Source organism: Paracoccidioides brasiliensis, assembly GCF_000150735.1.
Source record: "Paracoccidioides brasiliensis Pb18 unplaced genomic scaffold supercont2.13, whole genome shotgun sequence".
Taxonomy (NCBI): domain Eukaryota; kingdom Fungi; phylum Ascomycota; class Eurotiomycetes; order Onygenales; family Ajellomycetaceae; genus Paracoccidioides; species Paracoccidioides brasiliensis.
In genome coordinates, this window is record NW_011371370.1 from 590,530 (window position 1) to 605,422 (window position 14,893).

General features: G+C 49.4%; 12 protein-coding genes across 12 annotated transcripts; 6 read left to right on the forward strand and 6 right to left on the reverse strand.

Moving 5' to 3' along the window:
* Window positions 1-2,190: 2,190 nt before the first annotated feature.
* PADG_08002 (uncharacterized protein) lies at window positions 2,191-2,491 on the forward strand (the record flags this gene model as incomplete). The annotated part of the gene is made up of 2 exons (XM_010764973.1): window positions 2,191-2,390; window positions 2,464-2,491. 2 exons carry the CDS (start codon window positions 2,191-2,193, stop codon window positions 2,489-2,491), a joined length of 228 nt encoding a protein of 75 aa, XP_010763275.1.
* A 90-nt stretch (window positions 2,492-2,581) lies between these two features.
* Window positions 2,582-2,806, reverse strand: PADG_12389 (uncharacterized protein; the record flags this gene model as incomplete). Its single annotated transcript, XM_010765104.1, has 2 exons — window positions 2,582-2,706; window positions 2,731-2,806. 2 exons carry the CDS (start codon window positions 2,804-2,806, stop codon window positions 2,582-2,584), a joined length of 201 nt encoding a protein of 66 aa, XP_010763406.1.
* Window positions 2,807-3,360: 554 nt separating this feature from the next.
* On the reverse strand, window positions 3,361-3,546 carry PADG_12390 (uncharacterized protein; the record flags this gene model as incomplete). The annotated part of the gene is made up of 1 exon (XM_010765105.1): window positions 3,361-3,546. The coding sequence occupies one exon, from the start codon at window positions 3,544-3,546 to the stop codon at window positions 3,361-3,363; it is 186 nt and encodes a 61-aa protein (XP_010763407.1).
* Window positions 3,547-3,832: 286 nt separating this feature from the next.
* On the reverse strand, window positions 3,833-4,093 carry PADG_12391 (uncharacterized protein; the record flags this gene model as incomplete). The annotated part of the gene is made up of 2 exons (XM_010765106.1): window positions 3,833-3,873; window positions 3,937-4,093. The coding sequence occupies 2 exons, from the start codon at window positions 4,091-4,093 to the stop codon at window positions 3,833-3,835; spliced, it is 198 nt and encodes a 65-aa protein (XP_010763408.1).
* Window positions 4,094-4,348: 255 nt separating this feature from the next.
* Window positions 4,349-6,139, forward strand: PADG_08004 (uncharacterized protein; the record flags this gene model as incomplete). The annotated part of the gene is made up of 1 exon (XM_010765061.1): window positions 4,349-6,139. The coding sequence occupies one exon, from the start codon at window positions 4,349-4,351 to the stop codon at window positions 6,137-6,139; it is 1,791 nt and encodes a 596-aa protein (XP_010763363.1).
* Window positions 6,140-6,577: 438 nt separating this feature from the next.
* PADG_12392 (uncharacterized protein) lies at window positions 6,578-7,657 on the reverse strand (the record flags this gene model as incomplete). Its single annotated transcript, XM_010765107.1, has 3 exons — window positions 6,578-6,985; window positions 7,171-7,241; window positions 7,579-7,657. 3 exons carry the CDS (start codon window positions 7,655-7,657, stop codon window positions 6,578-6,580), a joined length of 558 nt encoding a protein of 185 aa, XP_010763409.1.
* Window positions 7,658-7,702: 45 nt separating this feature from the next.
* On the forward strand, window positions 7,703-8,391 carry PADG_08005 (uncharacterized protein; the record flags this gene model as incomplete). Its single annotated transcript, XM_010765062.1, has 4 exons — window positions 7,703-7,906; window positions 8,017-8,118; window positions 8,166-8,246; window positions 8,284-8,391. The coding sequence occupies 4 exons, from the start codon at window positions 7,703-7,705 to the stop codon at window positions 8,389-8,391; spliced, it is 495 nt and encodes a 164-aa protein (XP_010763364.1).
* A 533-nt stretch (window positions 8,392-8,924) lies between these two features.
* On the forward strand, window positions 8,925-9,992 carry PADG_12393 (uncharacterized protein; the record flags this gene model as incomplete). Its single annotated transcript, XM_010765108.1, has 3 exons — window positions 8,925-9,152; window positions 9,250-9,394; window positions 9,454-9,992. 3 exons carry the CDS (start codon window positions 8,925-8,927, stop codon window positions 9,990-9,992), a joined length of 912 nt encoding a protein of 303 aa, XP_010763410.1.
* A 258-nt stretch (window positions 9,993-10,250) lies between these two features.
* PADG_12394 (uncharacterized protein) lies at window positions 10,251-10,872 on the forward strand (the record flags this gene model as incomplete). The annotated part of the gene is made up of 3 exons (XM_010765109.1): window positions 10,251-10,553; window positions 10,613-10,693; window positions 10,774-10,872. 3 exons carry the CDS (start codon window positions 10,251-10,253, stop codon window positions 10,870-10,872), a joined length of 483 nt encoding a protein of 160 aa, XP_010763411.1.
* Window positions 10,873-11,556: 684 nt separating this feature from the next.
* PADG_08007 (uncharacterized protein) lies at window positions 11,557-13,051 on the forward strand (the record flags this gene model as incomplete). The annotated part of the gene is made up of 3 exons (XM_010765063.1): window positions 11,557-11,821; window positions 11,917-12,410; window positions 12,476-13,051. The coding sequence occupies 3 exons, from the start codon at window positions 11,557-11,559 to the stop codon at window positions 13,049-13,051; spliced, it is 1,335 nt and encodes a 444-aa protein (XP_010763365.1).
* A 398-nt stretch (window positions 13,052-13,449) lies between these two features.
* On the reverse strand, window positions 13,450-14,112 carry PADG_12395 (uncharacterized protein; the record flags this gene model as incomplete). Its single annotated transcript, XM_010765110.1, has 3 exons — window positions 13,450-13,960; window positions 13,986-14,041; window positions 14,065-14,112. The coding sequence occupies 3 exons, from the start codon at window positions 14,110-14,112 to the stop codon at window positions 13,450-13,452; spliced, it is 615 nt and encodes a 204-aa protein (XP_010763412.1).
* A 40-nt stretch (window positions 14,113-14,152) lies between these two features.
* PADG_12396 (uncharacterized protein) lies at window positions 14,153-14,573 on the reverse strand (the record flags this gene model as incomplete). Its single annotated transcript, XM_010765111.1, has 2 exons — window positions 14,153-14,353; window positions 14,382-14,573. 2 exons carry the CDS (start codon window positions 14,571-14,573, stop codon window positions 14,153-14,155), a joined length of 393 nt encoding a protein of 130 aa, XP_010763413.1.
* Between the last annotated feature and the right edge of the window lie 320 nt (window positions 14,574-14,893).

A 14,893-nucleotide genomic window follows, 5' to 3' on the forward strand; every position in this document is an offset into this window, starting at 1 on the left:
GGAACATATCTCTCATCAACTGTTATCCCGTACGCCAGCAGTGCGTGCCCAAGCACTCGCTGATGATATTTTCCCTTCTATATAGAAGCACCATACAGCCGTAAAAATAAAATAAAATACATGCGCTGAGAGTATTTTCCGGTTATTTCTTTGTATTGGTTGTGTATTTTATCGTGCTGTGGGTTGGGGGGGGGAATAACATAGATCAGTGGCTCATTGTCGCAATATGATTAAGGATGAGGATATGTTTAAACTCCTCTGTGATTGATTGTTCAGTGGCATGCTTTGACGGGTGAGAACTCTAAAGGGGAAAAACAGCAACTATAAACGCGGGGCAATATAGGCTGCAGTTCAGATATAGCGAGTAAAGATTTGTGTAGCAGGTGCATCATCACTTGAGAAAGAGCTATATCAGGCCAAAAAGTAGCTCAGAAATAACAAAGGGGATTTTATAAGGGGAAACGGAAATTAGGAAGATCTATTGCAACTGGAACACGGGAGGTGAGATATCGGAGGGTGATGTTTGTAAAGGGACGCAATTAAGTTCAAGATAATACCCAAAAAGACACGAGGGGTCTACTGTCAACAAGCAAAAGGAAATATAGATATATATATATATACACTACTAGAGAACCCCCAAACGGCCTGTTAACCGATCACTGACCCCCGTTTTACCCTGCAGCCATTTTTGGCATTTCCAATCGCGGACAAAAAAGGAAGAAAGGCGCAAAATAATAAAAATAACAATATCAATAATAATCATGGAGTGAAAGAAACAAGAGAGCAGAAGGGTGAGAGAATAAATAAAATTAATATATAGGTAAATAGACACAGGGTGATAAGGAAAGGTAAGAGGGCAATCAAACCAGGCAAAGAAAATCTAGGGCAAAATGGTAGTAAAGGGAGGGGGGAAGGGGGGGGGGGGGGGGGATGGTGATTGTGAGGCGGGCCTGCAATCAATTCGCAACAAAGCCAACACTGCCCCCCTCCGTGAACAAGGGGGAGTTATTTCTTGTGATTCCCAAATTAAATTAAAAAACCATTCAAGGCCCCACTTGACCTAAATCTATGTATGGCTTGGGGGATTAGTTGTAATTGCATCGTCGCATAAGCCAAAAACACTTTCCAAGCGAAGGAGCTGCCAGGATTCCAGAGAAAAAAACAAAACAAAGACACTCATGCACTTGCTCACACCCGCGGCATCACTCCCCGGCTTCCCACGCGATACACATTCCGATCCGTTTAGGCGCTCACGCGCGAGGCCTTGCGACGCAGTATCCATCGGTACAGGAAGAGAATTAGAAGACCACAGCCAATGACGAAGAGAATACAGAAAACCAACATGACGCCGACATTTGTGCGGGGCCAGTTGTTTCTCTTGGCAAGGTGGGAGACAACGTCGCGGGTGTCCAAGCTGATGGCAGGCATTGTGATAGTTCTGCTTTGCGTACGGGGCGGGGGATCTTCTTTGTTTTCCTTTTTTGACCGCGACAGATAGGAGAATAAAGTTGTTCTGATTGCTGGATCCTAAGGGAGACAGGCGATTCGGCGAATATTGGCTCTAGCTACTGTCTTGGCGTTTGCGTGCCAATTGGAGTTGGCTCTTCTTTGTGAGGAGGAAAGAGTATAGTAGAGGGTATTTTTAGAGGTTATTCCGAGGGCGGGAGGCTTGCCGTGGCCTGGAGGCCTGGACGCGGAAAAAACGGTGAGGTTGGCGCGTATGGATGTCTACAGGAGGATGGACAGGATAGGCAGGTATATTAAAGAGGAAGTCAAGGGGAATTACTCTTCGACTTTTTTTTTTTTTTTTGTTTTGTTTCTGGTGCCGGTGGTATCAGAGCTGGTCCAGTATCATCAGCATATGAAAGGCTGCCGTATGAAAAGCCGCAAAAATGCGGTCGCAAAGAAATCACAAACTATGATGCAAGAAAGCCCAGATTGCCAGAAGACAGACCAAAATGACGGGTTATTTCCATCATCCAAGATGAGGGCTTGAGAGAACCACTTGGAGGGGATTTGCTTGCGGGCGCGGGCGCAGATCGTAGGGTTATAGCTTCGGGTGGAGCAGGGGAAGAGCAACTTACGGGGTTAGAGGAAAGCGATTCGAGGAGACAGCAGCTCAATTGAAACAGACAACGGATTGGGATCACGTTGATAGCTGAGACGAGAGGACGGGGGAGGTTGAGGAGAATGCGAGCAGAAGAAGACGACGAGGAGGAGGAGGAGGAGGAGGAGGAGGAGGAGGAAGAGGATGTAGGAGAAAAAAGCAGCAGTGGGGGAACAGGAGTGAAGAAGAGCGAAGAAGCGGGAGAAATACGCCGGTATAATGTGGATACGAAGCTAGCGGCTCCGGGCTACGGGAAACCTGGGAAACAGCAGTGGCTGTGTGTGTATGTATTTGTGTATGTATGTGTGTATGGTTATTGTTGGAACGGCCTTGGGATAACTGACTGTAAATACAAGTGGAGCCCGACTGTGGTACCGAAAGTGAAATGGGGCCACAAATACAAATCATGACAGTTTCCCGGGGCAGCGCATTAACCAAACACCTGGGAAAATGGAAAAGATTCTAACTCTTAACTCAAAATCTCCGCAATCTGACCAGAAGCTCCAGCGCTTCGGATGTAGCTATATCATCGCTTCGTTGTTTTCGATCTCGTGCTCCGTTCGACCCAGCATCAAACATTTTCCAGTCACTTTCCGTACCTGTCACAGGAATACTTTACATACGCACCGCCGCGTTCCTTCTGCCCGTTTCCAGCTGTTGTCGATGTCTTTCATCCGATGGCAGATCACCGTGATGCATTGTTGATGACCTAGTGTTATAGGGATATCGGGGCTCCTGGGGAATCCAGTGCGAAAGGAAAACACCTTTAAGAAGCAGATAACGGCGGAAGAAGTAGCGCAGGGAAACAAGCACTCGAGATGGTGCCCGTGTCGGCGGCGGCGGCGGCCTGTCTAGTCTTATAACTCTACACCATTCGCAGCCTTGACCTGCACTTGCATCATCCCTCCGCCTTCCCCCCCCCCCCCCCCTCGTCTCTCACTCTTCGAGGGCCCACCGCGAAGATAAAGACAGAGCTCTACATACAGTGTACAGTGTATTCCTGCTCTTGCTCAGCGGCTCGGCTGCCGTTTGCCGATGTCATGAATACCGTCCACACCGTCCATACTCTTCTTGGTGTCAAGAGAAGGAGAGCTGGGTACAAGCAGGAACCCCATTGCACGGCTATGTGGTTGGTAACTTCACAACCAAGGGTCTTATTCTAATCATTGGACCTCAACACCTACAACAGAGTGATGAGCTAGCAAGCAAGGAGATGACGGTGGTGATGATATATGCCGTGTCTATTCCCCCTGTCACCTGATCCGATGCTTGTGTCTGACCGCGCCAAGACGGATCAAGCTTTGTCTTGGCACACCCCCTTCCCTCTTTTGGGCGCGGGATACAGCTGTTGGTCGCTGGTTTTTGTATCCAGACTGTTCTGCATGCTGAAAGGGGTGATTTTCAGCGGGGCGCTGGATATACTGTGAATTGAATTCCATTTTGGCAGCTGCATTCGAATATCTCGCCGGGAATCAGCAGGGTTGCTGATTATCAAGGTCCCTTTCCAATGGATATATATATATACAAGCATGGCGCCTGTAAGATAGTTAACTCCGCGGCGATCCTTAATCACCATCACAATGCATTGCTCCGCATCGACAGCGGCCTATTTACGTGGGACGAAGGGAAACAAGCATGCATGTCACATGTGTTTTCGTTTCGCTGCCGCCTACCTCCACGGAATCAGCCTGTCGACTTGTAGCACATCTTGGAAAGCTAACTCTGTTAACTAGACTTTTTTGGGGCCTCGTTCTCAATCCGGCAGCCTAATAAAAAAAGAAAAGAAAAGAACAAAAGAAAAGACAAAAAAGACTTCTCTCTTGACTTACTTGGGGATAGTTTTTGAGTGCTGGTGAAATCGGCCTGCCAACAGTTAGCCGCCACGCTGATCCTTCCCACCCAAACCAGTGGCGCAGCATCATGCAGGGCAGCGATGGCACCTTTTGACTCATCCCACTTCCACTCCGTAACTGGTGAGGAGCCCATTTCGTTCCTGGAGCTGGTCAGCCTTATTACCAAGCTGAGAATATATATATACGAGCATCATCTCGCGTGGATGCTGCAACTTTGAGATGGTCATCATGTAAATTCCCTCTCGTGACCTTATCCACTGGATTCGCTGAGCTACTCATTCTGCGCTGGACTCTATTCCGCGAGTTATTCCGCCAGTTGCTTGCGACTCCCGAATGTGCATGAGTTTGGGGAGCTGAGTCTAGCACCGAGCAATATACACTGGAAGTCATGAATGAAGAATGGGTTGATGTGGGGCCCGCCAGTGGTTCTGATCTCTTCACTCGTCCAAATGAACACCCAGTCCAACGAAGGCAGAGCGACATCCACACGGATACCTTCTATCAGAAGATGTCAAAACGCGCAGCTGATCTTTTAACCTCCCGCCGTCCAGCCCCTATATTCCATACCAACATGGGCGGCATCAAGATGAACGCCGTCTTCGCGAATGCACTGTCGCCAGAGAACCGTCAAGAATTCAATTGTCGCACATGTGCCCATTTCATGAATAAGTGTGGAGACCTGTGTCTCGTCGACGAGTCAACAGGAAAACTGATCCCCCTCTTCTGGACTGACAATGTGCAGTCTCTCCCAGGGGTTTTCCAGGACTCTGTGAAGGCTATTAACCAACTCTTTGACGGTCGAACAGTGGGAAGGGAATTCAGAATCACCAAAGAACGATGCCGTTATCTGGGAGTCGAGGAGAAAGGGGGCTTCAAGCACATGGCGTTTGATCTCCCGTCTTGCCGATCTGAGATTCTTCCGGCCGCCGTGGCACGCACCATGCCTCCCACGAACGAGCAGAGGGAAATGCTGCAACGCATCCTGAACGACTATAGCCGGGAAACTGTTCGTAGGGTCGCAAGCTTGTTACAGGAGAACCGCCTGCCCTACGCTAATGCCCATAAAGGTGCTATTTCATGGCTCCTTGATGTGCAAAAGGCCAGGGGCGTACTGATAGACTCTGATACCACTAGCGCGACGGAGCGACACAACATCCAAACTCACGTCGCAGCATCGGCTTTCATTGGATGCTTGCATCAGCTGCGTTCCGGGGCTCTTTCAAAATTGCTTGATGGCGTCCAGGAAGGTAAGCACTTCAATGAGCTGGAACGACAGTGGAGAACACTGTGTGATCCAACCATGTATATGCGTCCCCAGCAGCCTCCGAAGGCGGGCAATATTGCCGTAGCGGAGAAGCTCTTCGCGGAGCTTGGCCTGACAAAGGATGACATGCGCCGGAAGTATCTGACGCCATCTCAAATTCCCGACGAAGTGTACATGTATCGAGAGACCCAGGCAAGCGTGCAGACACCCAAAGAAGACAAGAGGACTACGGTAACAGGGGGTATCTTCGCGGATGTGGTTCCAAGATCTCTCGTCCCAAAGTCGATGGCAGAGATGGACCCCCCCAAATCCATATCCTTCTCCAACTTCATCCGCACTGTCCTACCAACTGCTAGGGGAGTTGAACTCCAGATCAAAGCGGAGGAGTATCTCTACTTCTTTATCACCGGCTACCCTGACTCCAAGCCATTGATGCAATGGCACACGGCAGATAATGTCATCAGTCCGTACACCTTCACAAGGCCAGTCGCCACAATCCAATACAATCTACCCCCTGGATGGACGCGAGTTAGTGCGATAATTCCATTCCCCCATCTCTGGGACTCTCTACCAGCAACCAAGACATTCCCTTTGGCCGCCAGCGACTCGACTGAGTTCAACCACCAGCACCGCAAACATGGCTTTACATACCTCCTTTGTCTTAACGGCATCCAGGCAACAAAGGACAAGATGGGCCTGTGTCTGTTCCCGTCAATGCTCAAGTCGGAATTTCACCCTGTTCGAGCTACCATTGAAGCATATAGCCATGATGGGGAGATTGACCGAGAGGACGGATGCGCTTATGTGGGTGGGATCTGTGTGAGTCGCTCGAGTAGCCCGCACACCAAGCGTGTTTATAGGGTGACCGATATAGAGGGGGATAGAAGGCTGTATGAAACAGCGCTGTTCGAGTAGAAGGGTTTATTTATTTATTTTTATTTATTATTTTTATATATTATTTTTTGATGCACTTTCTATTCCCTTTCAGGTGCTTGGGATCCATATCTCCCATCTCGATTGTACGAGCAACCGCCTTTGGATTGAGTTCCTTAATGTTCGTAACCGATGGCTTAACCTGGGGAAGCTTGCATTCCTGTACCCAATAGCCATTTGTAAACGAACCCGTTTGAATTTGGGGTTGTTGTGATCGCCGCATGTGGCTGCTGTGGAAAGCAAATAGTTTCAACGTGTTTTCCTCAGTTACGAAACACCGCTCTTTGACCAAGGCTGAAACTAAGATGCCCTTCTGGAATCTCAATTCTGTTCTCTCCATCCTACATTTTCACTTCCTCACCAGCGGCAAAAATCGGAAAATAAAAAATAAAAATGAAAATGAAAATGAAATTCATCTCGCTATCTCTTATGATCATCCCGTTCATCGCAACGCCCATCCAGGCCATTAACGGCTGGTGCGATGCGAGATCCCAATGGGGTTCTCGCCCGGACTGCATATGCATCGATCACAACGTGTGCACGAACATATATCGCGGATATGCTGTTCAGGGCGGCCCGGGGAACTGGCCATGTCACAGAGACGGAACCAATGTCTGGGGCTGCATGGTCGGCCACCCTTGCGTGACGAGGGATTCTTACTGTGGGTGGAGGAGTGTGTGCACTGGCACAGGGCCATATGCAGGGAGGGTATTGCCGAGTAAGATCCTTTTCTTTGCTCTCCCCGGGTGTGATGGATGTATTGTTTGCGCGAAGCAGGTTTGCTAAGCTGTTGTTGCTGTTGTTGCCGCTGTAATTATTATCTAGATCCTGTGTGCCCCGGTGGAAATGATTTTATTTGCTGCGACAGACATGGTTCATAGGGTAAGTCTACAGTTGGGGATCTCTTGGATTTTTGAGACTGGCTGAGAGTGGTTGGATGATATTTAAAACAACGTCTGTAGTTACTGAGTAGCTTGACTAGAATATCTAACAGTTGGCCTTTGTGTGTTCACCTTCAGCAGGCGTGCAAGTTCGCCACGATAACCTGGAAGGAAATCCACCGCAAAACACGATTCAGGCCGGGCTAACGTCTAGTTAGGTTATTGATTTGCTCGAACATGGGAATTTCTAGTTATCGGAAGTATTTAGTTAGATCTTAGAGTTGCTGCGCGAGGCTCGCTCCTTATCCTCAATCCGCCCTTCCGCTCACCCTCACGCTCGACAATGCCGTAGATCAGCAGCTTCCGACCTGCGCTTCTAATTGATTGTGAGCCGATCGGGTGTAAAACACTCTGTTTCATCTGCCGCCAGTGGTCCTCGGCAAGGCGCGGTTTCGAAGGGTATTTATTGTCACTATCACTTCGACAACCCAGAGGCCCTAACCCTCAGTCACTCGGTCGAGTGATGAAAAAATGAAACACTATATAGCAGCCTCGACAGCAGAGGGCAGATTGCCTTCAGAGGTCCCACTTCAGTCGGTTCGAGGGCTTCAGCATCCATAATGAGAACTTTCACTTCACAGAATGCACCGGCTTCAGAAAAGAAATGAAGCACGGCCAGCAGAACTTGCCACATGCAGAGAATGACCACGCCAAAATCGCGGTCCTGATTTCTGCGCCATCACCACCAAAGATTTTAAATGGAATTTCGCAGACATCGATCAGCCGTCGATGCTCGAAGGGGGTTGTATCAGACGTCGGGAGCGGAGATCCGTCCGCAGCAGGCCGGACGAAGGAAATACCCAGCTCAGTATGTGCAACGCCAAATCACTAGGTCTCGCCCGACAGCTGCTTTGAAGGTCACTGTGTCCAGAGCATAGATGAATCCGGCTGTTCTTCCCCAGCCAACATCATAATGAGGGTGTCTTGGGACAGAGGAGAACCTTTGTTGCTAAGGACCGGCACAGGGGACGCATGATGATGGAAGACATAATTCATTGGCCAATGATAGCTAGCTCATCTGTGCGCCTGGACGGAAGATTTTTTCAAACGGCCTCATCTTCGTTTAGTTATTCCGCCAAAAGGGGGCCCCCAAGGCGCAGACAACTACGGAGATATCCCGCGTGTGGAGCAAAAAGGGAGAGGGAAATGTATGCCAGTTCCTCCCCTAATCCGTATGTTGCTTAGGGCATCAGACTTAATTTCGTGGCGTTCTTAGTGGCTCCGCATCCAGGGTTCCTACAGGCATCGCTGCTCAACACCACCTCTGGCGTTGCTCCCGTTTCAAGCCCGTGATAACGGCTCCCTTCAAACTTGATTTAAAAGAGGATATTAAAAGAGGATACGCAACGACTTACTGCCAAAGTCCCCATATCCTCCTCAATTACCAGCAGCAGCGGATGTGGGGCAATCTGCCTCGGTTACACCTCCTCAGTCAAGAGATAAAAACGGCTTCTGCCAGTGGGTTTGGTTGCAAACCTCGTATTCATGGTGCAAGAGCCAAAGCTCATGAGCAAAGAGCAATCAGCTTGCCCAATAATTGCTGGCTTTGGTTCTCGTTTACCCTCCTTCGTTGCTATTAAATGGGGTCAGAAACGACAAGTTTTGACGTTAAACCGCATTTTGAACTGGTCAAGACATGTCCGCATGGACAATTTGATATATCCAGACCCGCACAAATGAATATTAATAACGGAGAGGGGAGCCTCACTGAATAAAGGTTTAGGTTTATTTTTCCTTTCCCTCTGACGATGACAAGACTGGGATATTATTTCCTTCCGCTCAGATAAAACACCTTGGATAGCTGTGAATAAGGACGTGTTGTCTCAATGGCGAAGCTTCTCTTTGTTGCCGCGGTTTCACTCCTATGCCTTTCTGCGCCCGTGAGCGCTCAGGAGAACCCTGAGGATGAAACTGCTCTATCAGCCGCTGAAGTTCTGGGGAATGGGTTTTCCCCCGCAAGTCCGTTGTTTTCACGCAATATATTGGATTCTCGACAAACATATAGATGTGTGGACGCCGGATATTACCCGTGCTCCCGTACGCTTATGACCCCCGTGCTTCCCAATTTATTATTATTATTATTGTTGTTGTTGTTGTTGTTGTTGTTGTTATTTCTAGTAAAAGTTGCCGAATGACACTGACAATAGTTAGATCAACGTGGCTGCTGTAGATCCGGATGGAGCTGCTGTCCGACCGATTGTTGTCCGGCTGGCACAACCTGCTGTAATGGCGGAGGTTGTGTCTATCCAGGCGGAGAGTGCTGTGGGGATGGCTTCTCTTGCCGTGCTGGCTCTAAGTGCTATAGGCTCGGTGGAATCTGGAGATGCCGAACTCCCTGCCCGCCTGTAATCACAGTCACAACCACCATCACGCGGACTAGAATCGAAGAATCGACAACGACGACAACACAGACTATCACGCCGCCACCGGAAGAACAGCCATCGGGATTTACCTGTTCCCCAATGACCGTGACAAATTCGGTGGGCGACTCCCTTGAACTTGGCAACGATTGTGCTCTCAAGTTCTCCCCTGCGGAAACGGCTAGTGTCACTGCGACAGTGGAAATGCTGAGAGTTAGGCAAAACATATGCCCGCCCACTCGCACAACGGCAACGGTCTATGAAACTATAGGCACGAATGATGTGGCAACAATAACTGCGACTGTTACTGCAGAGAAGTCCCCTCGGCTTGGTTTCACCTGCGCCCCCATGACGGCAACGAACTCGCTGGGTGATGAGCTGGCTATGGACAACAAGTGTTCGCTACAATTGTCCTTGTCAGAGCCGACGGTAACCCCCAAGTCCAACGCCGCTGGGAGAATTGATATGCTCGGGATGTCGCGTTGTACAGTATTGGGAAGCATTTTCGCCTTTCTAGTTGGTCTGTATGCGTAAGGGATATTCCCCGAGCAATAATAGTAGATATAATCATAATTTAACGGAATACATCGCAAGCCACAATGTAAATCAGAAGACATTGTTCATGTTCCGTTTTTATTTCGAGCAGATATGACTCAGGATAGGGAAGAATTAAGGGGGGGGGGGGTTATTTTATCACTGATCAATCCGTGGAATATCACCAGGAAGAGCCAACGCCTTATTTCCCGGATGGATAACTTTTACACCCACTAACAGTGGAACCGACACCTAACTATGGTCCCAACGACTCCGCCGGCTGGAAGCCAGCTGATTCCCGTGACAGAACCCATGGTAAGCGTCGACACAGGACACAGAACTTTTATGGATGCCAGACATTATCTGATCAAGCAAGACGACGCACATAACCCAGCCCGACAAGCGGAACGCCGTTTAGAAAGTCAGAGCAGAGCAGCCGCCATTGCGGGCTTGGGTATAGCAAAACACATGGATTTCTTCGGAATGTATAAGCAAAACATATCGTGGAATTTTGAACCAGCAAAGCTTGCGTCCTCGGAGCAGGTTGCCACAACCTTGTTTGTTATTGATGGGGGAGACAGGTTCAGATGCGCATAACCAATTGACTCCTAGGCCTTCAGAGGACTTCAAGCAATTTTGACGTATTTGATGAGGATGCAATTCCTGCAACCAGCCAGGAAACTTTCGCTGATGCGTCAACTGTACGTACTGTATATACACATGCGTAACTGCGAGGAGGCCGTGAAGGTCCCAGGGCAGATGCACACGTATTCATATCCAGGCCTCGGAAGAGACACGACCAGTAACTATGCAGCCCCAAGAGAAGTTCCTGTGGATTCTCGACACTGGCCCCGCTGCTGGTTGGTTCCGAGCGAGCTGAGCTCTTCCCACACGGGATTTGCTCCGTCCAGGATTGCGGGGGATCACTGGCATGCATCGTTGTGGGCCAATAGAGGACAGTCATTTTATTATTCCGCAAGTATCATTGTTGCCCCACTATTAACTAACTACCCACCACAGCAAAGATGATGCCGATGGCGGGGTGGAATTATGATTGAGTGAAACAAGCCAGCTTCCGGCCAGACCAACAGAACATCTGTCAAGATACAATGCATGTCCCTCTGTCACAGGAGATAACTGGATGGCTATAGCTGATACTATATCGGCTGACTGGAAGTCATGAAAACTGCCAGACGCTGCTCATTTAATCCTGCTTGACTGAAATTTCGAGGGTGAGGGGTTTTCGCTAGTTATCTGCCCCGTTGTTGTTGTTGTTGCAGATGAATGCCCCGGGGAGGTACTATATGACTACGTCTATCAAGGTGAGAGAGATTCCTTTTCATTTACGATAGACAACAGTTTGCGTGTTCATATTGTTGACCCACTCCCCCCTCGTGCGTTGTTAACTAAACCTAACCAGGGGGGTGTAATCGGCGTGGTTAATATAAGTATTTCCCGCTTCCCCTGCCGCTCTATCCTCGTTAGCGAAATCTAAGAACGACAATCAAGAGGAAAAGCGAGACCGATAGAGGTTTCTGGCATATATTACACTCCAAGATCCATGATGTCTACTGAGAAACCGTCGATAGGCTTTGTCGGCCTTGGTCTTATGGGCTTTGGCATGGCCACCCATCTCATCAAATCAGGATATCTCGTCAAGGGATATGATATCTCAGGTCCAACCATGGCTCGCTTCAAGGCTGCGGCGGGGCAGATCGCCTCGTCTGCTGGGGATGCTGCCAGCGGGAATCTGTTCTGCGTCTGCATGGTTGCTACCGCAGCCCAGGCGCAGGCTGCGATTTTTGACCATGAAAATGCCATTGCAAAAGGTAATATGCTCTGCTTTTTCCATACCTAGGTTACCCCCGCATTATTTCCGACTTATTTTGGCCCAATTGCTAACACGTCGCTATTTATATCACAGCTCTCCCCAAGGGCGCCACCCTCGTCCTATCTTCCACCGTCCCCGCCGTCTCCGCCCAGTCATTCCGTGATCAACTGGTAGCCATTGGCCGCGAGGACGTCTACTTTATTGATGCACCAGTGTCAGGCGGGGCTAGAAAGGCTGGAGAGGGCGCCCTGTCCATCATGGCTAGCGCCTCGGACGCGGCGCTGGAAAAAGGCAAATTCCTCCTTGCAGAGATGGCCGATACTAATAAGCTATACATCGTCCCGGGCGGGATTGGTGCGGGCAGCAATATGAAAATGGTCCACCAGGTTCTTGCTGCTATCCACATTCTTGCTGCGAGTGAAGTTATGGGCCTTGCAGCCATGCTAGGACTCAATGCTAAAGAGGCTGGTGAGGCGCTTACGTCCTCTGATGCGTGGAGTTTTATGCATGAGACTCGCTGCGAGCGCATGCTGGTGGAAGATTACTTTCCTGGCTCAAGCGCGATAACGACTATTCTGAAAGACGCGGTATGTTCACTAACTTCCCACCACACTCATGTCAATGCCAAGCGATTCCCAACTTGATTACCCAGGGTATCGTCACCGCGGCCGCTCGTCTTCACAACTTCCCTACCCCACTCTGCAGCATCGCCGAGCAAATCTTCCTCACCGCCCTTCCCCTAGGTTTTGGCGGGGACGATGATGCCAGCGCCATCCGCCTCTACTACCGAGGCCCTCTCATTAAAGTCGAGCCAAAAGCGTCCCTAAACCCTCAGACCAACGCCACGGCTCTAAAGAGAGTTGTCGACCTGCTCACTAACATTCACCTCGTCGCCGCCGCTGAAGCTATTGCTTTCGCCCGCTTTCTCAAGGTAGATATGCCGTTATTCTACGACGTTGTCAATGCGGCCGCGGCCGGTAGCACGATGTTCAGAGTCCGTGGGGCGGAGATGTTGACCGGGCTGAAGGATGCCGGGAGCAGTAAGAGCAATAAAACAGTCAACGAAGCAGCAGAGGAGCTTGCTGCGGCGGTGCAGGCGGCAAGAGATGTCAATTGCCCGCTTCATTTGGGGAATGGGGCGCTAAATTTGCTGCATTTTGCGCAGAATCAAGGACTGGGTGACAAGGCTGACACTTTTGTACTGAGGGTTTATGAGAATGAAACGTGATTGAGGTGTTTGGGGGGGGGAAAGGTCGATTGACATTGGTCTTTCGGTCTAATATGTCAGTTTCCCAATGCCCCTTTTTCGTTTCACTAGATCTCCATCAGCACGATTTAGCGTAACAGATCAGAATGTTGAATAGAACGTTTGTAGTTTGCGAAATCAGTCTTACCAAACTGAAAGTTTCGCGTCAATGGTGCCTTTTTCTCTCTTCTCTCCTCTTGCAGTCTGGAGGTATAAGAATAGAAATAAATGAGCTTTTCACCACCCAGCCATATCATACACAGATGGCTCTATATACATCCCTTCGTCCGTGTAAAAATAGCAACTCCCCCAATCCCATCACTTGGGATATCAGATCTTCCTCTCGCGCGGATATTCATCAGTGGAAGCGGTCCAAAACTTCACACTCTGTACACCAACTTCTTCTGCCCACTAACTTTATTCTTCCTCATTAACTCCCACCAAGCGGGTATGGCCTCAAAGCCACCCTCTTTAAGCAGCACCCGATGCGCCCTTACCTTGCCCTCCCACACCAGCTTCTCCGCAACCCCTGAGAACCGCTTCGCAAACTCATAGTCCTCCAGACTGGCGGGGAATGACGTGGAACCCATCTTAAAATCTTGATTAAACACAGTATAGCCAACACGGTAGTCACTCTCAACGTCCTTCCGTTTGGACCGCACAGACAGAGTTGCCATATACTTGCCACCCGGTCTGGAGGAGAGGGCGTCGCTGCACACGGCAGCTGTTTCGACGCTGCCGACGGTGTCATAGGCCAGGTGCAGGTCGTTGTTCGTGTATTCGCGGATCTTCTTCCCGACGTCTTTGACGTGGTAGTCAAAGGCAATTCTTGCCTCTAGCTCTTTGACGTACGAGAAGTTGCTAGGCGAGCATGTTGTTATGACGGTGTAACTAGATCTAGATGTGAACGCATCACCTCGTTACGTCGCCGTTTTTGAGATGGTTAGTTATCCAGTCATTCTTCTCGAGCCTCTGCAGCAATGGCAAAAACATACAGCTTCGCAAAATGAATCGCCAACTCCCCATCGCCGAACAGCCTCCATATATTAGCAGTGGCACAGCTTCCTTCACCGGATCATCTGGCTACGCCAATCGCAGGATCCCCTGATACAGCCCCTGACCGACGGTATACAAACCCACCGGCATCGTCGCAGCCTGATCCATGGGCAACGACTCAGGCACTCGAAACGGCAGATCCCCCTTGGTAATTACATGTTCCGAAAACGACCCTGTGGTCGGGCGCACTCTGTTAATCCCATGATTGAAACCCATGATTTTCTCGCCCTTGGTGAATTTTTTAGTGACGGCAGACCCGATCTCTCTTCGACCGTCCCTGAGAAGTAGCAGCCAGCCAGTGAGCCTGGTGCAGTGGATTGAGGGAGACATAGGCGGTTTTAGCAAGGACATAGTCTGCCAGCAAGGGTGGTATGGGGTAATCGGTTATAACAAGGGGTTCGCCATTTGGCCCATCGACGAGAGCCTTTTGAGTTTGTTGGCTCGTCATCCATGTTGGATGGCTTGAATTTTTATTTTTATTTAATTGTTTTTCTTTTATCTGTTATTCTTCAATAATTTCGGATATGGAGCCCGTTATTTTTAGTTGTATAGTCAACTATTTAAGTCGGATTTTTGATTTGCAGAGGTTACCTGGTTATTCCACGAGAGCTTTAATGGCAGCAAAGACATATATATCCCCCTTGCTGAAGTTTCCGAAGAATAGGAAGAACTGTATTACAAACAACTCGGTTGTATGTAGGCAAATCCTGCGAAATATGAATATAAAATGACGGCATTGTTGAAACTCCCAAGTGTTTGTAGAGCCGT